Genomic DNA, 18,085 nt, shown 5'->3' with positions numbered 1-18,085 from the left:
TCGCCACGGAAAAGCTTGGGGAGAGAGACACAAATGGTTTCCCACCCTGAGTTGGCCATAAAACCCTCTCTTCATGCAACTCCTATTCATTCTCTGGAAGTGACTTTGGGAAATGTTGCCTTTGGCCATGGGGAGCCACTTAAGGTTACAGAGCCACTCACAGGTGAGGAAAAGGATGGGATGGAGGCCACGAAGTCAAGCTTGTCAGGGTCTGGCCTGGAGTTCAAAATCTGCGACTCCTCACTTCTCACCGAAGCCCCTCCCCCCCCCCCCCCCCCCAGAGAAACCCGGGGCCGGCTGCCTGAGCCAACTGTTTGGATTACAGTCATCCCGAAAGTTCTGGGGCTGCAGCAAGTCCTTGGGCCTCACACTCAGCTATACCTCAGATGGGATAAAATCTGCCAGCCCTGGACCACCAGTCCCAGCAGCAGCCACCGAGGGACACCCGCAGCTGCCAGGGAAAGTTTAATGGCATTAAAGAAGTACCCAATGGGGCGCCTGGGTGGCTCAGTCGGTTAGGCGTCCGACTTCAGCTCGGGTCACGATCTCGCGGTCCGCAGGTTCGAGCCCCGTGTCGGGCTCTGGGCTGATGGCTCGGAGCCTGGAGCCTGCTTCCGATTCTGTGTCTCCCTCTCTCTCTGCCCCTCCCCCGTTCATGCTCTGTCTCTCTCTGTCTCAAAAGTAAATAAACGTTAAAAAAAAAAAAAAAAGAAGTGCCCAGTGGTACTTGGGCTTTTGCCCTCCGAGGTGCCTTGGGTTCCTCCCCCAGCTAGAGGGGCCGGCTTGCTTCCTCGACCACCTCCATCCCAGCCTGCACGAGAGGGAAGCCAGGTTCCCAGCCTCCCCAAGACCCAACTCTTGGCCTCCCTCTTCTGACACAGCAGCAGTGGACACACACATTCTGAGCAGGAAGGCGAAGATTTGGTTTAGGGGTTTCATGGTCCTGGGCGACTGGAACCTTTTCAGCAAAGCGTGCACTCCCCCGGTGCAGGAAGCGTGTCAGGCATGTAGCTTTTGGAGGCTCAGAGACCTTGCGTGGAAGTTAATGATGGAGCTTCTGAGCGCCGGGCCTGCAAACACACCCTCGCTGACGTGCTGTTCCACCCGGCCCTTGGTGAGGACGTTGGCACCATCCACGGTACACAGCTTCTTGTCACTCACTCTACAGCCTGGCCATCTCATCTCCCCCACTCCAAAAGCTGTCCCCCACCAACCCAGGTGGAGGAGAGGGCACGCCCTTTGTGGGATCCCGCTGGTGGGGGACAGGGTTCTACATAGTGCCGGTCACTCTCCTCCGTGTCCCTCTTCTCACAATCCTCAAGGGCAAGGACTGGTTCACCTTCATCCTGCATTCACCATACCGAGCATACAACAGGAGCTTAATAATGGCTTACCTTTACACAGCACTCAGCACATGCCAGGCACAGAGCAGCTTTATGATTTTATAAATGAATGAATGAATGAATGAATGAATGAATGAATGAATGAAGTATTCAGATGCATGTCCCTGAAGACTGAAGAAGTCAATAAGCAATTGAACTGGGTGACATATAAAAGTCCCTTCCCACCAGCGAGGCCACTGAGGATGCCAGCAGTTTTCAACCAGAGGCAGCAAAGATTTGGGACTGAAATCTTCCTACCTCCACCCCAAGGGCCCCTTGGGGGAGGTGGCAGGAGAGAGAGAGAGAGAGAGAGAGAGAGAGAGAGATGTTGGAGAACTGTCTCGCTTAAGGTGCCTTTTTTGACATTCTGTCCCTAGGGTCTGGCGCGGTGGTCCTGTTCAACCGCTGACCAGTCCTGGGACTGTGGACAAGGCCCTCCTCTGCCTCTGAGCCTCTGCTTCTTTGTCTGGGAAACGGGGACCATGACCCCAGACAGACCATGAGGTCACGCCAGCCCGGCTGGCCTAACCTACCTATCTGTGCCAAGGACCCCCAAGTTTCCGGGGCTCCCGAGGCCCTGACACACACATCCCTCAGCCCCGTTTTCCTTCTGATGATGTTCCCGAGGTGAAAGGGGTGTTGAGGAAGGTGCATTTGAGCTTAAGGATGAATCACAACTCAAGAAACAAGTCTAGGTCAGATATGAGTGAGAGCACAGTCAGAAACTTACAGTAAACGCTGCCCTTCTTCCAGCACTGACTGCTCTCAAGCTGACTAATGGCCCCTCTCAAACCCCACTGTGCTCTCCTGGCTGCCCCAGCCTCTCTCTGAGGGAGGGGAGGCCCTGAGTAAGACCAACCCGAAGCTCCCCGCTGACCGCTCTTCACATCCGGCACCCCCTGCCCTCCAGGTCCCTTCCTCCTGGTGCATAAACTGCCCGTTTGAGCGGCCCCGGAAAAGTCCCCTTTCCCAAACAAAACCAGAAACTCTCTCCTCTCCATCTGCCGGTACCTAAAACCCACTGATCAGCACTCCACTCCACGGGGTCACCAGCCCAGCTCTGGAAAGCCTGGTGAGAAGAGAGACATACAGAGCTTATCAGCCACGCCAGCAAACAAGAACCGTGCCCAGCGGGAGCCTCAAAGGTCTACATCTGGCTGGAGGGAAAAGGAGGTAGAACGGGAGGGAGTGGGTGTGGGAGGGAGTTGTGTTGTGACTTCAGCGCTGGAAGCTCAGGATGGGAATGTGAAGGCTGCAAGAGCTCGTGGAAAGACCCTGGGCGTCCCTGCGCGGCCGCCACCACCGGGGTGCGAAGGATGGAGGGGCTGAAGGGGAGGGGGAGGCATTAGGGCAATGAATTCTTCTCCGGAGTCACATCAGAGCGATCGTGGGTCACATTACAAAAACCACTCTTGGGGAGACTATGGTATCAGGCATCAGAAGCCAAATCTCTTTCTCAGAAGGTGACACACAGCAAGAAAGCATTCTCATCTCGGGCGTCAACCACAAAATGATGGAGTCTCAAATCAGACGGTGAGAAAAAAGATTTAAAATGCAACCCTTGACTTGGGATTTTTTTTTCTTTTCTTTTTTTTTTTTTTTTTTTTTTTTTTGAGCAATGAATTCCTAGGGGCGCCTGGGTGGCTCAGTGGGTTAAGCGTCCGACTTCAGCTCAGGTCATGATCTCACAGTTCGTGGGTTCAAGCCCCATGTTGGTCTCTGTGCTGACAGCTGGGAGCCTGGAGCCCGCTTCGGATTCTGTGTCTCCCTCTCTCTTTGCCCCTCCCCAACTAACGTTCTGTCTCTCTCTTTCTCAAAAATGAATAAAAAAATTTAAAAAAAAATAATGAATTCCTAAAACTTTACTGGGACAGCGGAGGCAGAAGAAAGCTTGGTTGAGTCGAAGGGTGTCCCAGGAGGAGCTGGCAGCCCCCACCCCCACAGGGAGCCCGATTCCTGCCAAGAAATGACCCAGTGTCTTAGCCCACGACAGTCACTCAGTAGTCTCTCTAGTAGGCGGGAAATGCAAATTAAGACAACAAGGATATGGCCCTTTTCACCGGTCACGTTGACAAAAATAAAAACTCTGATAAGATCAAAGGTCGGTTAGGATGTGGGGAAGTCGATACTCATGTACTACTGGTCGGGGGTAAATTGTCCAGCCACCTTGGAAGGCAATTCGGTGGCGTCTTGTAATTTGAATGCGTTTTCACCCAGCGACCTCTACATTCTCTTCTCAGCTTCTTCTCTGGGAAAGAAGCATCCATACGGGGCTGTGGGGCTATACGTTGCAATAGCAAACAAGCAAAAAACAGTGGGAGGAACCTCATCACCCACCCATCGGGGACATAAACAAGTAAAACAATGGAACCCCCCATTTGGTAGAACAGTAGACAGCATTTTAAAGGATAAACAGGGGCTCGCTGAGGCAGTATCCCCAAGACCTACTGCAGACATAGTAACAGCCAAATGAAGGATGGTACACTCTGCGGAGTATATGGAAAACCCCACCTACTTCTACAACACTAATAAAATATGGACACGCGTTTATCAAGGTCGGCCAAGGAAACATCAGGGCTATAACGGCAGTTACACCTCCAAAGGAATCAAGAAGAGGCGAGGTCCAAAGATTTAGCTTTATCTGTACTTTCTGCACTGAGGACATATTCATATATCCCTGTGTCATTAAATGCATCCTTTTTTGTTTTTCATCTAAACAGGGGTTTCTCGCTATAGAAAGGAAGCATAGGAGTTCCAGCCACCAAACACTAGCAAAGCCCCCAAGTCCTGCCTCACATTCCTTCTTTCCCTTTATCTCCCCAAGACTTTGGCACCCCAAACTCACACCCTCCCCCAGGTCACCAGCAGAGGATTTGAAGGGCCAGGAGGGTTCTCTAACCAGGGCATCAGCTGCCCCCTCTGCCCTCTGTTGGGGGGTGGTCTCATACAGTCCCATTGAAGACTGGGGCGGGGTGGGAGGCATTTGCTGGCCCCCCTTTCTACCTAAACTCTTCCTCCTCCTGCCTGAAGCCCACCCCTCTACCCTCTTCCCCTGCTCCCGGCTCCCGAGGTTGGGATGAATAGGACTGACCTCCACACTGGAGGGACTCTTCCTATAGGATTAAAGGGGGTGGGCCTGCCCCTCCCTCAGTAGACTGCTGTTCCCACTTTTGTCCTTGGTACCAAGATCGGGCGGGCCCTCACCAACACCTACTGTGTTCCACCCGGGTAGTATGGTCAGCCACAGGCCTGTGTCTCCTCTTCAGACCCGCCGCTTGGGCGCTGGCATGGTAGACCACCTCTGGTTAACCTGAGCTCTCTCCCCACCCCATGCCTAGCTCAGTGCTGGCCACTGGTAAGTGCACAGTTTTCCTAAAGTAGTCCCCACGTTTGCTTCGGGGTTTTCCTACAACAGGCGTCAGCCCCACCACTGACCTTTCTCCAGGGGCGGACACCTACCACGTGCTCCAGGGCAAGGAATCCAGACGGGAGGGGGGGGGGGGATACTAGTCTGGCCTGTCTAGCACCCTCAGCCCTGCCTCGCACCCACACTCCACTCCCCCAAGCCAACCGTTTTAGGGACCAGGGGCAAGTAGCAGGGAGAGCCCCAACACCGACTTCTTCTGGTCATGGAGGCCCCAGCTGGCCTGCCCAGGACCCCCACCCACAAACAGCCTACCTCCTGCAGGCAGCCCCCCACCGCTCAGTTGCCGTGGACGGAATGAATAATCCCAGCATTCCGCCCCGGGCGGGGAGAGGAGGGGCCCCCATCAGCCGGCCCACCTCCCACCTGTGAATACTTGCACATTGCGGCCCCCCTCCTTGTCACCTGTGCCCCCTCACCCCAGCTGGGCGCTAATGAGGGGAGGAGACTCCCTGGCCTCCCCCGCCCCCCACGCTGCCCACGCTCCCAGGGGCTCTGGGCAGTGGCGGCAAAGAGGGGACTCCGGACCACCGGACCGCTTACCTGCGGGAAGGCTCCCAGCACCCCCAGGAGCAGCAGTCCCAGCACAGCGCGGAGGGGGCGCATCCCGGCGGGCGGAAGGCTGAGCTGGCCAGGGAGGTGCCCACCCAGGCGGCCTGGGAAGCGCGCTGCGCCCACGTGCGGTGCCGGGGCCCCGGAGCCGCACCTGCGTGGACCTCGGGCGCCAGCCCACTTCCCCCGGCGCACCCCGCTGGCACCAGCCACAGCTGCAAAGTCACTTCAAAAGTGACTCCTTTCTCCGACCGTTCTGCCCTAGCTCTTAACTTCCTCCAGCATCCCGAGGTGTGCCCCGAACTGTTTCCAGGAACGCTACCGGCAGCAAAGTAAGCGCGGACAAACACGTGCAGAGATGACTCAGGACCAGCCAGGCTCGCCTCGGGCTGTTTGAAAGACCTGCCGCTATTGGACAGAAGGCGTGGTCCCCCAGTTCCAGGGAGTTTGCTGCCTGGCCCAGCGGGGCTGAGGGGCCGGGAAGGCAGCTCCCCCAGGGGGATGTGGTTTTGGAGGGGGGTGGGTGGCGTCCTTAGCGGAGGGCGAGAGAGAATTCTTGAGACGTCTTTGATGCCAAAAGGTGATCTTATTGGGGACCGGACCCTGGGCAGAAACAGCCGCCCCGGGACTGCGAGGAGTGAGTGATCATAAACTTGGGAGCTGGGGGCGGGAAAGGCAGGGGCAGGTTTCCAAAAGGACTTTCTTATGCTTAAAGAAGACTCACAGGATCCCTGAGACCTAGCTAAGGCCGTTTTTCCCTCTAGCAAAGCATTTACCTTAAGACCAGAGGAAGTTCCAGGAGGAATGTTTTACTCTGTCTGCCTCAAGTATTTGTCAATGGGCTGCAGGTTATAAGGAAATTTAATTTTATCTGCCATTTCCTTCGGCCTTTGTTCCCCACATCATTGTCCCTGGAACCATTTTGACCCTTAATTTAAGGTCGCTGAGGGTGGAAGGTCTTTCTTTTCTCTTGTAACTTCTTCCTGCTGAATAGGGGTGGCGTGCTGTCCCTACCTATAGTAGTATATATATTATATATTATTATTTATATATATTATATATAATATACATTAATTCCCCACCTGACCATTATATATATAATTATATATAATATATAATTATATATATTAATTCCCTACCTGACCATTTATATATAATTATATATCTAATTATAAATATATATAATTATTATGTATTAATTCCCCACCTGACCATTATATATATATAATTATATATATTTTATATATATATAATTTTATATATAATTATATATATAATTATATATATTAATTCCCCACCTGACCATTATATATATATATATATAATTATATATTATATATAATTATATATATATTATATATAATTATATATATTATATATAATATATATAATATATATATGTATTAATTCCCCACCTGACCATTTATATATAATAATTATAAATATATATAATTATTATATATATACTAATTCCCCACCTGACCATTATATATAATTATAAACATATATTATTATATATATGTATTAATTCCCCACCTGACCATTATGTATATATAATTATAAATATATATAATTATTACATATATGCATTAATTCCCCACCTGACCATGATATATATATAATTATATATATAACTATAAATATGTATAATTATTATATATGTATTAATTCCCCACCTGACCATTTTATATATATTTATATATGAGTTACCAAAGGCAGAGGCAGCCAATCCAAGGGGGACAACATGTATATGAACCTCATTCAGTAGAAAGGAATATCTGTCAGCTGGAAGTTATGGCGGCGAAGGAATCTTGGCACCAGGCAGAGAGACACGGGAAAAGACAACAAAATGTGGTTAATGTCACTATGAGAAGAAGCCCAATAAAAATGGCCTTTGACGGTTCATCAGAATTTTCCTCCAGTTCTTCATCGTCGCTTGAAGAGAAATTGGAGGTCACCCACAGGTTCACAGGAATAAGAAAGCGTGTCAGCTGGTGTGCTAGATTCCTGTGGGGAAGGAACAGGTTTAATTCCTGATATGTGAGCCCATGAGGAACGTCCTACTTTCACTGCAGTGGGAGTACATAATAGGACCTGGCGGGGGCCCTTCCATTTTGGAGCTAAATCCCCTGCTTTATTAGGCTTTCAATCCGTGAGATAAACCAGATTATATGGGGTGGGTTTCTAGCACTATCCGCTCGGGTTCGGGAAGGATACGGACGGTATATTTATTTAGAAACGTATGAATGAACCTGGCCTCGAGGGAATAACTTAATAAAGCATTATAGTCTCCATCTATTGATATGTCTGCAGTGAGAAGGGGCTTTTTGGAAGAAGTTTGGAAACCTTGGTTTGGAGAGTCATAGCCAAATATCTGAGGAAATCAGAATTCAGGATCTATTCATGTAGCAAACGAGTCTAATTTTAACAGACGTGGCCTAATTATTTACCGAAACTAAGCAAGAATAGTGATTGAGCATATAGATCTTTTAAAGTTTGCTTTGCTGGAACTTTTTCAAAAGGAGTGTCTAGATTGAGCGTTTAGTGGCCTCGCCAAGGCCAGACACGAAGCCAAGTACTTGCCATGAGACTCGCCTGCGATACCTGTAGATTTGGGGGAATTCCTCTTCACAAGGTCCCCAAGATATCCTGAGGTTCCTGCACCTGCAAGGAAGTGACCGTCTTTACTCAGATGGGAAGGCTGCTGGGAACTCTGTAAGCAAGGTATCAGGCCAACATTTCCAAGGGGCTTTATGGCTTTATGCATCATAAAGTCGATCCTAGTTCCTTAAAACTGTCTACTCATATCTGAGTCTATGCATGTCGCTCTCAAATATGACGTTCCAGGGGTGCCTGGGTGGCTCAGCTGGTTAAGCGACCAACTTCGGCTCAGGTCATGATCTCACGGTTCGTGAGTTCGAGCCCCCGCGACGGGCTCTGTGCAGACAGCTCAGAGCCTGGAGCCTGCTTCAGATTCTGTATCTCCCTCTCTCTCTCTGCCCCTCCCCCACTGGTTCTCTGTCTCTGTCTCTCAAAAATAAATAAAAAATAAAAATAATTTAAAACATGAAAAAAAAAAAGATAAGATTGCAAAAGGACTTGTATATGCTACAGAGGACTCCAAAGATACTGGAGGTCTAGCTGTTGTCAGGCTAAGGTTGTTTTTCCCTCCAGCAAAGCATGAACATTAAGGCAGGAGGGAGTTCCTGGAGAAATGTCATACTCCCCCGCCTCAAGTATTTGTCAGTGGACTGCAGGTTACAAGGAAATTGAATTTTATCTGCCATTTCCTTCTTGCCTTTATTCCCCACATCTCTATGGAGGGGACCGTGATGTTAGGGCTCCAGGAGGCTGAATCTATGGGTCTCTGGAGGTTAGGCTATTGATAAAATTGCAGACATTTATAAACTGATGGAGACTCATATCCTGCATGACTGTGATCTCTATCAGTAAACCATTTGTTTTTCTCCTTTTTTGTAGCTTTGGAGCAGCCAGGAATGCCCTGGGGAATGTCACATGTATCCCACCAAAGCCGGGAAGGCATTTGTGGATTATCAACTTGCCTTACTCTCCTTCGTCATTACTAAGTCTTGTTTAGTTTGAAAGCAGCTTTTTTTTTTTTTAACATATATTTATTTAAAAAAAAATTTTAATGTGTATTTTTTAGAGAAAGAGAGCATGAGTGGGGGAGGAAGGGGGACAGAGGATCTGAAGTGGGCTTGGTGCTGACAGCAGAGAGCCTGACGTGGGGCTCGAACTCACTAGATCATGACCTGAGCCTAAGTAGGATGCTTAACTGACTGAGACACCCAGGCACCCCGAAATGTGTATGTATTTTTGACAGAGAGAGAGAGAGAGAGAGAGAGAGAGAGCAAGCACAAGGGCAGGGCAGAGAGAGAGGGGGACAGAGGATCCAAAGTGGGCTCCGTGCTGATAGCAGAGAGCCCGACGCGGGGCTTCAACTCGCAAACTGCGAGATCATGATTTGAGCCAAAATCAAGAGTCGGATGCTTAACAGACTGAGCACCCAGACCGCCTGAATGCAGCTTTTTAGTTCTAGAAATTCTTAACCTATTTCAGTTTTATGATTTTAAAGATGTCAAATACCTGTATTTGTCCTAAAGGTCCTTTTTATTTTTTTTAAGTTGATTTATTCAAAAGAGAGAGAGAGGGAGCACAGGGGAAGGACAGAGAGAGAAAGAGAGAGAGAGAGAGAGAGAGAGAGAGAGAGAGAGAGAGAATCCCAAGCAGGCTCTGTGCTGTCAGCGCAGAGCCCAACTCAGGGCTTGAATTCATGAACCGTGAGATCCTGACCTGAGCCTAAACCAAGAGTCAGACACTTAACCGACTGAGCCACACAGATGCCCCCTAAAAGTCCTTTTTATAAATCTCCTTAAAGATGAAACTAGTTTTTTTGTAAGAGAATCAGAACAATTAACTATTAATGACAAAATGTCAGGAATGGACATTGTTAATCTGATATGAGAGTTCATTCTGATGCAATTGACAAGGAAATCCATTTATTTCTGTAACACAAAACACTTCGATAATCACAGTATCACATGACAATCTTATTACCAAAACATATTAAGACCTTATGAATTGCATATTATCTCTAGAATAGTTATAGTATTTACCCAAACATAACCTACAACTTACTATTATATGACTTATTATTTGTTTGACAGTGCTCCCGGAGTAACTTAACATACCAAATAAAAACATCTACTTGGTCAAAAAGACTTCATTTACAATTTAAATCTTGAGAAGTTTGTTAAAAACTTAGAAAGCTACGGGGCATCTGGGTGGCTCAGTCGGTTAAGCATCCGACTTCAGCTCAGGTCATGATCTCGCTGTTTGAGCCCCCATTGGACTCTGTGCTGACAGCTCAGATCCTGGAGCCTGTTTGGATTCTGTCTCTCTCTCTCTCTCTCTCTCTCTCTCTCTCTCTGCCCCTCCCCCACTCACACTCGGTCTCTCTCTCTCTCTCTCAAAAATAAATAAACATTAAAAATTAAAAAAAAAAAAACGTAGAAAGCTATAAAGCACTTCCTAAAGTGGATTAGAGAATTAGAGATCATTACAAAACTTAATTATTTATTTAACCAAGGTGACAATAAAAGATTCCAAAAGCAAATATGTAGGATTATACAGTTACTAGGAAAACTTAGCTCTGGGGTGCCTGGGTGACTTGGTTAAGCTTCTGACTCTTGATTTCAGCTCAGGTCATGATCTCATGGTTTGTGAGTTTGAACCCCAAGAGGGGTTCTGCACTGACATTGTGGACCCTGCTTGGGATTCTCTCCTGTCTTTCTGCCTCTGCTTCTCTCTGTCTCTCTCAAAATAAGTAAATAAACATTAAAAACAAAACAAAAAAACCCACTGAGCTCATAGAAATTAGTTTTCCAGGAAGACAAAAGAGAAAAGTCCTTTTTTTTTTTTAATTTGGAGTTGCTTCCTTAATTTCCATCTAATTACAATTAGCAGCACTTTTAACGCTTGCAAACTTTAGTCTCCAGTGAAAACTAAGCAGTAACCCATTATGAATGGTTTGTTACACCAGAATTCTTTAGATGGCAAATTTATGAATACATTTAAGCACAAAGGTTTACTGGGGCAACTGGGTGGCTCAGTCCTTTGGGCATCCAACTCTTGATTTCAACTCAGGTCATGATCCCACGGTTCAAGAGATCAAGCCCTGAGTCTGACTCTGTGCTGACAGTGCAGAGCTTGCTTGGGATTCTCTTTCTCCCTCTCTCTGTTTTTCTCTGCCCCTTCCCCACCTTCTATCTATCAAAATAAATAAATAAACAAAAAAATGTTTACCATCAGACCCAAGTATCCTTAGCTTCTCTGCAATAAGAAGGAACCAAAAACACACACCTATGTTCAGAAATCAATGCTTCAGTGCCCCAGCCTATTTGGAAAAGACCTAGATGTCCAATGGATTTAATCCCATTTATCATGCAAAGCTTTGAAGTTTCAAGTTACCAAAGACTTTGAAAGCTATCTTAACAATTACCCATGAAAACTTTGACACAGAATTAACCATCATTTTAAGTCAACTTTTTGCTAACAAATTGCAACAGAGACCATTAGCTTATTTGACCTTCAGTAAACTTAGGTAGAATACATTCTCATATTGAATGCTGATAACTCTAAATACATGCCTATTTTAATTAAACCAACAAACTTAAATTAGCTTAAGTACTGATTATGTTCCACCTGTGTCCACTTAAAAGTCAATTTGCTCCCCACTGTCAGTGTTTTACCTGGGACACTAGTGGGGAAATCTGAAGGGGGCGGAGCAAGTTCTGGGTGGGTGCTCCTCACTCCTCGACAACAAGGGCGGGACGAGGAGCTGATGGTACCTGAGGAGGCACCACAGAGGACTCTGTGGGAACCACTGATGCAGGCTGCACCCACAGGGGTGCAGAAGAGGCAGGGTGCCACCAAAGGGCAGAGAAAGAGGGTTCCTGGTTCTAAACTTTGCCAGCTCAGACAGAGGAGCAGACACCATGATTTTCCCACCAAAGTGGAAATATGCAGTCCACATGGGGCAGGAGAATGGGGAACTTCCCGAAAACAAAGGGAGTTTCAGCAGCTATTTGGGAATATTACGTAAAGTCCCTGTCGAAGGGAGACTTACCAGAGACAGTTGACTCTGATTATAACCATGAGCCCAGGAAATATATGAGGGAGAAGCCCCCACATCTATTAGGAGGAGGAACAGTGGGAGAGAGGGGCAGTATCGTCTTCATTAAGGATGGCCTGTGTTTCCTCCAGCAACCTGGATTTATTTGGAGGAGACCTATTTAGACTATTATCATCCAATAGAGCAGGAGGTTTGTTGGCCTGATTAGTGGCCAAACCATTCTGCAAGAGGCCCTTAGGTCCAGGTCCTGATTTACAGCCATGAAGGCCTGGTACTTCCATCCATTTGCCCAGTTTTCTGCAGGAGAGGTCTAACTGGTTGACCCCTACTGAAGCCAGGCAGTGTTAGAGGAGGTCAGTCCTTTCTTCAATCTTTGCAATCTGAATTGTTTCCAGTGGGTTAAAAGGCGTGTCAAGGGAGAGTCCTTGGGACTGAAGATGCCCCCATGATCCTAGAAAAATAGACAGGGCCCATTATCAAGAAAATCCTCCCCTGCGTCCTGGGTGGTGTCCCACACACAGGATATTTCAGAGGTTCTGGCGTCAAAGCAACTCAAGGTAGCCCTGAAACAAAATTGCTATGATCACTGCCTGCCATAAAGGCTCTGCCCTCTCCTGCTCCCCCATCACATTCTAGACTACAATGGGTATTGGCGTGTGGACCAAGTTTGCCTCGCTGGGAAGACAGAGCAGCACCTTGGCTGCAGGTCAGAAGGAAATTTTATTTTATCTACCATTTCCTTCCGCCTTTGTTTCCCACATCACCCCCCCACACACACACCCTGCCCACCACCCCCTGCTTCTGGAGGTGGGGGACTCAGGAGATTGGGAGGTCCCAGGTACAAAGGTCCCACCCCACTCCCACCCCAAGAAAGGGCCAGACCTGAGTAGGTTCCTGCTTCTGACACAGATCAACCCAGACCTTCTCTCTTGTCCTGGGGATTCTTTTCAAAGGGACAGCTGGAGTCAGAAGACTGCAGAGACAGCCAACATCCATGAAGAAATATATGCTGAAAAATGAATCCACAGATGAATGGATGGGTGGGTGGGTGAGTTGATCAATGGGTGGATAGGTGGTTGGCTGGATGGCTGGGTGGCTGGGTGGACGGATGGACAGGTGTGTGGGTGGGTGAGTGGATGGATGGGCACACACGAGGGCAGATGATTGGATAGGCGGATGGACTGACTGTTGAAGGGACTGATGGACAGAGAACAGAGCGTTTGGTTATCAATCCACAAATATTTCCCTGCCCCCCTGAACGTCGTCTGCCTAGAGGAAGAGGCTAGAACTCTTACCTAAGAGAAAGAAGCTACACAAGCCTCGTTCCAATTAAGTTCTCATTTGCAGAGTGTTATTTTCCCTTCCCATGCTTCTCCAACCCACGGCTTCTCTACTCCTTTCATTGTACATTCCAGACACATATACTGCACATCCACCAGGGAGGCTGCTGGTCAGGGACTCATTTGCTTGTCTTTGTAATCTTTTCCCAGACCTGGAAACCAAGAAACAGGCAGCCAGTCCTAGGTGCTGTGATTAAAGACGGCCAGTTGTTCTCGCTGAGCCCAGAATGGCCCAGTGACTCTCAGGATCTGTACCTTGTTCTGTCCTGCAAAGTATAAGGCCCCCCCATCTTACAGAAACGTCTTCATCTCCTGGCCCACCAGCAGTTTCCCACCAGGACTCCACATCTGCCCTTCCTGCCACACCCTACTGTCCTCGTGCTCCTGGATTCTACTTGGAGAAACCTTCTGCAGTGGGCACCCACCCCGGAGAGACCCCCTTCCGGGCTCTCCTTTGGGTGCCCGGGCCCAGTGCCCTGGGATGTTTGAGCTGGGACTTCATTAAACAATTTAAATACTTAAGTGAGTGATTATAAGTGTTGTCTGGGTGGTTCGGTCAGTTAAGCGTCTGACTTGATTTCGGCTCCTGATCTCATGAGTCTCGGGTTTGAGTCCCACACCGGCGCAGAGCCTGCTTGGGATTCTCTCTCCCCTCTCTCTCTGCCTTTTCCCCAGTTGTGTGCACACACGCTCTCTCTCTCTCCTTTAAGATAAATAAGAACAAAAAAAGAAAAGAGAGTCTGTTATGGGATGCCTGGGTGGCTCAGTCGGTTAAGCGTCCGTCTTCATCTGGGCGTCCGACTTGATCTTGGGATTCGTGAGTTCAAGCCCCACATCGGGCTCTGTGCTGACCGCTCCGAGCCTGGAGCCTGCTCTGGATTCTGGGTCTCCCTCTCTCTCTGCCCCTCCCCCGCTCACACTCTGTCTCTCTCCCTGTCAAAAATAAATAAACATTTTTAAAAAAATTTTTAAAAGAGGGTTTAAAAAAAAACAAGTGAGTAATAGTGGAAGTGACCACCCATGATGTTTACAGAGCCAGACAGGGGCAGGAGTCACTCAGGACACCTCCGGTCAGGGCTTTCTACTATAGAAGAGCTTCTCTGAATAAAACACATATGCATAACCAAACAACAGCATCAAAACAGTGGACACAGGGGAAATACAATGAACATTAATTACACGCTTTAAAAATTCCACTTTTCTAGCAAGCGAAGATATACAAATTAAAGCAACCTTTGATGTCGTCTTCGACTCATTAAATCATCAGGGTTTTTTTTTGTTTTTTGTTTTTTTTTTTTTTGCTTTTCTTTATAAAAGCAACTTTGGTAAAATCCAACCCCAAAGTTGTGGTAAAACTGGAATATGCGTTCATGCTCTGCTGGTAAATGTTAACAACCCTGGTCAGAAAGCAATGTAGCAATTCTTAGCAAAAGCCCCCCTTCAACCCCCATCCCCACCCCAACCATCCCCCAACCCGCCGCAAAAAAAAAAAAAAAAAAAAAAAAAAAAAAAAAAAAGATGTTTACAACTTGTGGCTCAGTCATTTCACCCCCATAAAGAAAAACCAAGGTAATAGTTCAACTGGAAAGAAGAAAAAAGGAAACTATAAACACAGCAATGTTTCCTAAAATGTTATTTATACATTTTGGAAATACCCTAAGAATCACAACATCAGGGGTTAAGGGTTAAGAAGATTATGGTACACCAGCTTACTAGAATACTACACATCCATTAAAAATGATCATAATAATGGTGCTCTGGAAGCCTGCGTCCCCTCCCTGGTATTCCCCTCATGGGCTTCCTAAGGGACAGCTCCCCACATCTCCTCTGCATAGAAGCCTCGCAGACCTGCGGTGGGGGTGGGGGCGGGGGCTGTCATTACATGAAAACTCATGTAATTTACTTGATGACAATAACAATAGCTGCCTTTGAGTGCTGACTTAGGGCCAGGATTTTTCAGGCGTTGCTTCCTCCAATCCTCTGGAAAATCCCACGAGGAAGATGGCATACCCATCGTGCAGGTGGGAAACCGAGGCACGGCACAGTGAATCCACCAGGCTCCGGTTCCTCCAAGCCAGGGGCACTCAGGGCCCTTGGTACCATGGCCCAGTCTTAGCGTCCTGTCTTCCCCTCCAGCTTCCCCCGCCTCTTTCATGGCTTTGCCCATCCTGGTCCTTCCCTCGGGACACACCTCAGCCTCCCGTGTACCTTCAGAGCCTGCTCCAGGGCCACCTCCTCGTTGTCACTTTCCTGGCACTGTCCCTCCCCCCGCCGCCACCCCCCCCCCCCCCCCAGCCATCTTCCCAGTCAGAAAGGCGGTTTCTGTCGTTTTTTTGTACGTCAATTCTAGAACTGGTCTTACTGCGTCATGACTGTAATGACTGGTTCGTGGATCCATCTGCCCCAGGAAACTGTGGGCTCCTGGAGAACCGGGATGCCTCGGGAGCCCGAGATGGTGCCCGGCACAGGGCTGGGAGCCCACAGCTGGCCAGCAGGGAGAAGGGCACGTTCTGCGGCCAGGGGACGAGCTGGAGCCCGGGGAAGTCCGGCCTCTACTGTAGAAATCGCAGCGGCCCAGGAAACTGGCGGCCTAGGGGACTATAAAGGGCAGGCACTGGACGGGGCCGAGTGGGCACCTTGTGCAGGTTCCAGGCGGTTCACGAACCCCCTCGCAAGTGTGAAAGTGCTTTGAAGAACAGGAGGGGAAGTCCCTGGGCCCCATGCAAGGTGCAGCGGGCAGGCGCTGCTGTGGGATCGCGGGGGCCACAGGCTGCCACACATGCCCAGAGTGAGCTGTGGAAGCCAACCCCAGGCCTGCAGGGGGCGGGAAGGTGAGCAGTGCCTGCCCGCACCATCTCGTCTCGGACGAGGGGGACACAAGGTGGGCACTGCAGGAAGCCTTCGGAAGGGAACAGGCAGCCTGTGTCGCCGAAGAGATACAAGTGAGACACAAGGCTCAGGAAAGTCAGGGACTTCCCCGACAGCTGGGAACCCCAGCCCCAAATGGCCCCAAAATACCCTCGGCAGATAAAGGGATTCTTTCTGCCACAGGCAGCAGCCGGCAGGTAGGAGGCTGCAAACCGGAAGAGGAAAGCCCGGACCCTTCCGCCCTGATTAGCCCAGGTGCTTTTCTGAGTACCTTTCTCTGGAGCCTTAATGCAAGTGGGACTCTCTATTAGGGAGCTTATCGGGCAGGCCCTGCGAGTCCGGCCGCCTCCAAATCAAAGCCTCAGAGGTCTCCCTGGCTCGAGGCCCAGGACACTAGGTGGATCCTGGTCACTCAGCTCGGGCTTCTCAGAAGGTGGTGAGGAGTGGCCACAGAGGGCTGGGGGCAGGAAGTTCACTCCTTCAAGTTGGCAAGGAACAAACACTAGGGGTTCTCAGCTGCCTGGATGAGCTCCAGGAGTACACCCCCCCAAGCAGGTTACCCAGGCCCTTGGCTACATATTTAATCCTGGCAAGGAGATTTCAAGTCAGTATTGCTGTCCCCACTTCACAGATGAACAAACCGAGGCTCAGAGTAGTTAAGTAACTTGCCTGAGGTCACACAGCTTGAGAGTGGTAGAGCTGGGATTTGGCTCCAACCGTGTCTGACTTTCAGGCCTCAGCCGCCTTCTTTTTTCCTTCTAGGCCCCTGTCACCCTTGCTTTTCCCAGGAGGAAGATCACGGCTATAGGAGTCCTGGGGCTAGCCATGTCACAAGACATTTTCTTTTCTCTGAGTGTATTAGTTATCTGTTGCTGTGTATCTCAAAATTTGGCAGCTTAAATTGACAATAAACATTATATCACACTGTTTCTGTGGGTCAGCAATCCAGGGGGTACTGCACAGGGTAATCCTGGCTTGGGGGGGTCTCTCAGGAGGTTGCAGTCAAATGTCCCCTGGGGGGCTGCAGGCATCTGAAGGCTTGGCTGAGACTAGAGGACATGCTTCCAAAATCAGCCACTCACATGGCTGTGGGCAGGAGGCATCAGTCTCGAAGCAGCTTGAGTACCCTTACAACATGGCAGCTGGCTTCCTCCAGAGCAAGTGATCCCCAAAGAACAAGATGGAAGCCACAATGACTTTGATGATCTGGCCCCAGATGAGACCGGGCGCGTTCAGGGTGGTATGGCCGTAGACGATGATCTGGCCTCAGAAGCCATGTTTCGTCATTTCCGCACTATGTCACTGGTGACCCAGGCTGGCTCTCCCCATTGTGGGTGGGGACTGCACAGGCGCGTGAATACCAGGAGGTGGACGGGGCCCACCGGAGGCATGTGGCCTTCTCTGCCAGATGTGGGTTTTAAAACCGCCAAGCAGGGACGCAGGGGTGGCTCCATCGGTTAATCAGCTCAGGTCATGATCTCATTCTTCGTGAGTTCGAGCCCCACGTTGGGGTTCTGTGCTGACAGCTCAGAGCCTGGAGCCTGCTTCAAGTTCTGTGTCTCCCTCTCTCTCTCTGCCCCTCCCTTGCTTGTGCTCTGCCTCTCTCTCTCAAAAATAAATAAATAAATAAAGCTGCCAGGCAGCCTTCTGAGGGCTGCAATGAACCCTGAATAAAAGAGTGGACGCAGAAAGCTCTGACATGTAAAGAGTTCGCTGCCTTCTGCCCCAGCCCCACTGGGTATCCAGGCCCCTGCTGCGGCCCCAGACCTCTCCATTTGGGACCAGAGACGAAATGCTCACAGTCCGGGGTTCCCCTTCCCCAGGCATGAGTTTCCCATGGCATTCACCATTCCAGCTAGGAATG

At 49.2% G+C, this 18,085-nt stretch overlaps 1 protein-coding gene and 1 long non-coding RNA gene across 4 annotated transcripts in view; both read right to left on the bottom strand.

The window, feature by feature from the left end:
• TNFRSF8 (TNF receptor superfamily member 8) overlaps positions 1-5,694 on the bottom strand; it is a 79,334-nt gene extending 73,640 nt beyond the window's left edge. Inside the window, exon 1 of one of the 3 annotated variants that reach the window (XM_045035112.1) lies at positions 5,350-5,694. In XM_045035112.1, the coding sequence (XP_044891047.1) occupies positions 5,350-5,412 (63 nt within the window). In that variant the 5' untranslated portion in view covers positions 5,413-5,694. The remainder of the gene's footprint in view (positions 1-5,349) is intronic. The other 2 variants (XM_045035111.1, XM_023258136.2) reach the window with 2 other exon arrangements.
• Positions 5,695-7,062: 1,368 nt separating this feature from the next.
• On the bottom strand, positions 7,063-13,693 carry LOC123379354. The gene is made up of 4 exons (XR_006583744.1): positions 13,309-13,693; positions 12,896-13,022; positions 7,963-8,022; positions 7,063-7,365 (listed from the first exon to the last, which is right to left on the bottom strand). It is a non-coding gene; the product is annotated as an uncharacterized LOC123379354 (long non-coding RNA).
• Between the last annotated feature and the right edge of the window lie 4,392 nt (positions 13,694-18,085).

Source organism: Felis catus, chromosome C1, assembly GCF_018350175.1.
Source record: "Felis catus isolate Fca126 chromosome C1, F.catus_Fca126_mat1.0, whole genome shotgun sequence".
NCBI classification, from domain to species: domain Eukaryota; kingdom Metazoa; phylum Chordata; class Mammalia; order Carnivora; family Felidae; genus Felis; species Felis catus.
This window is presented reverse-complemented; position numbering and strand designations above follow the sequence as displayed.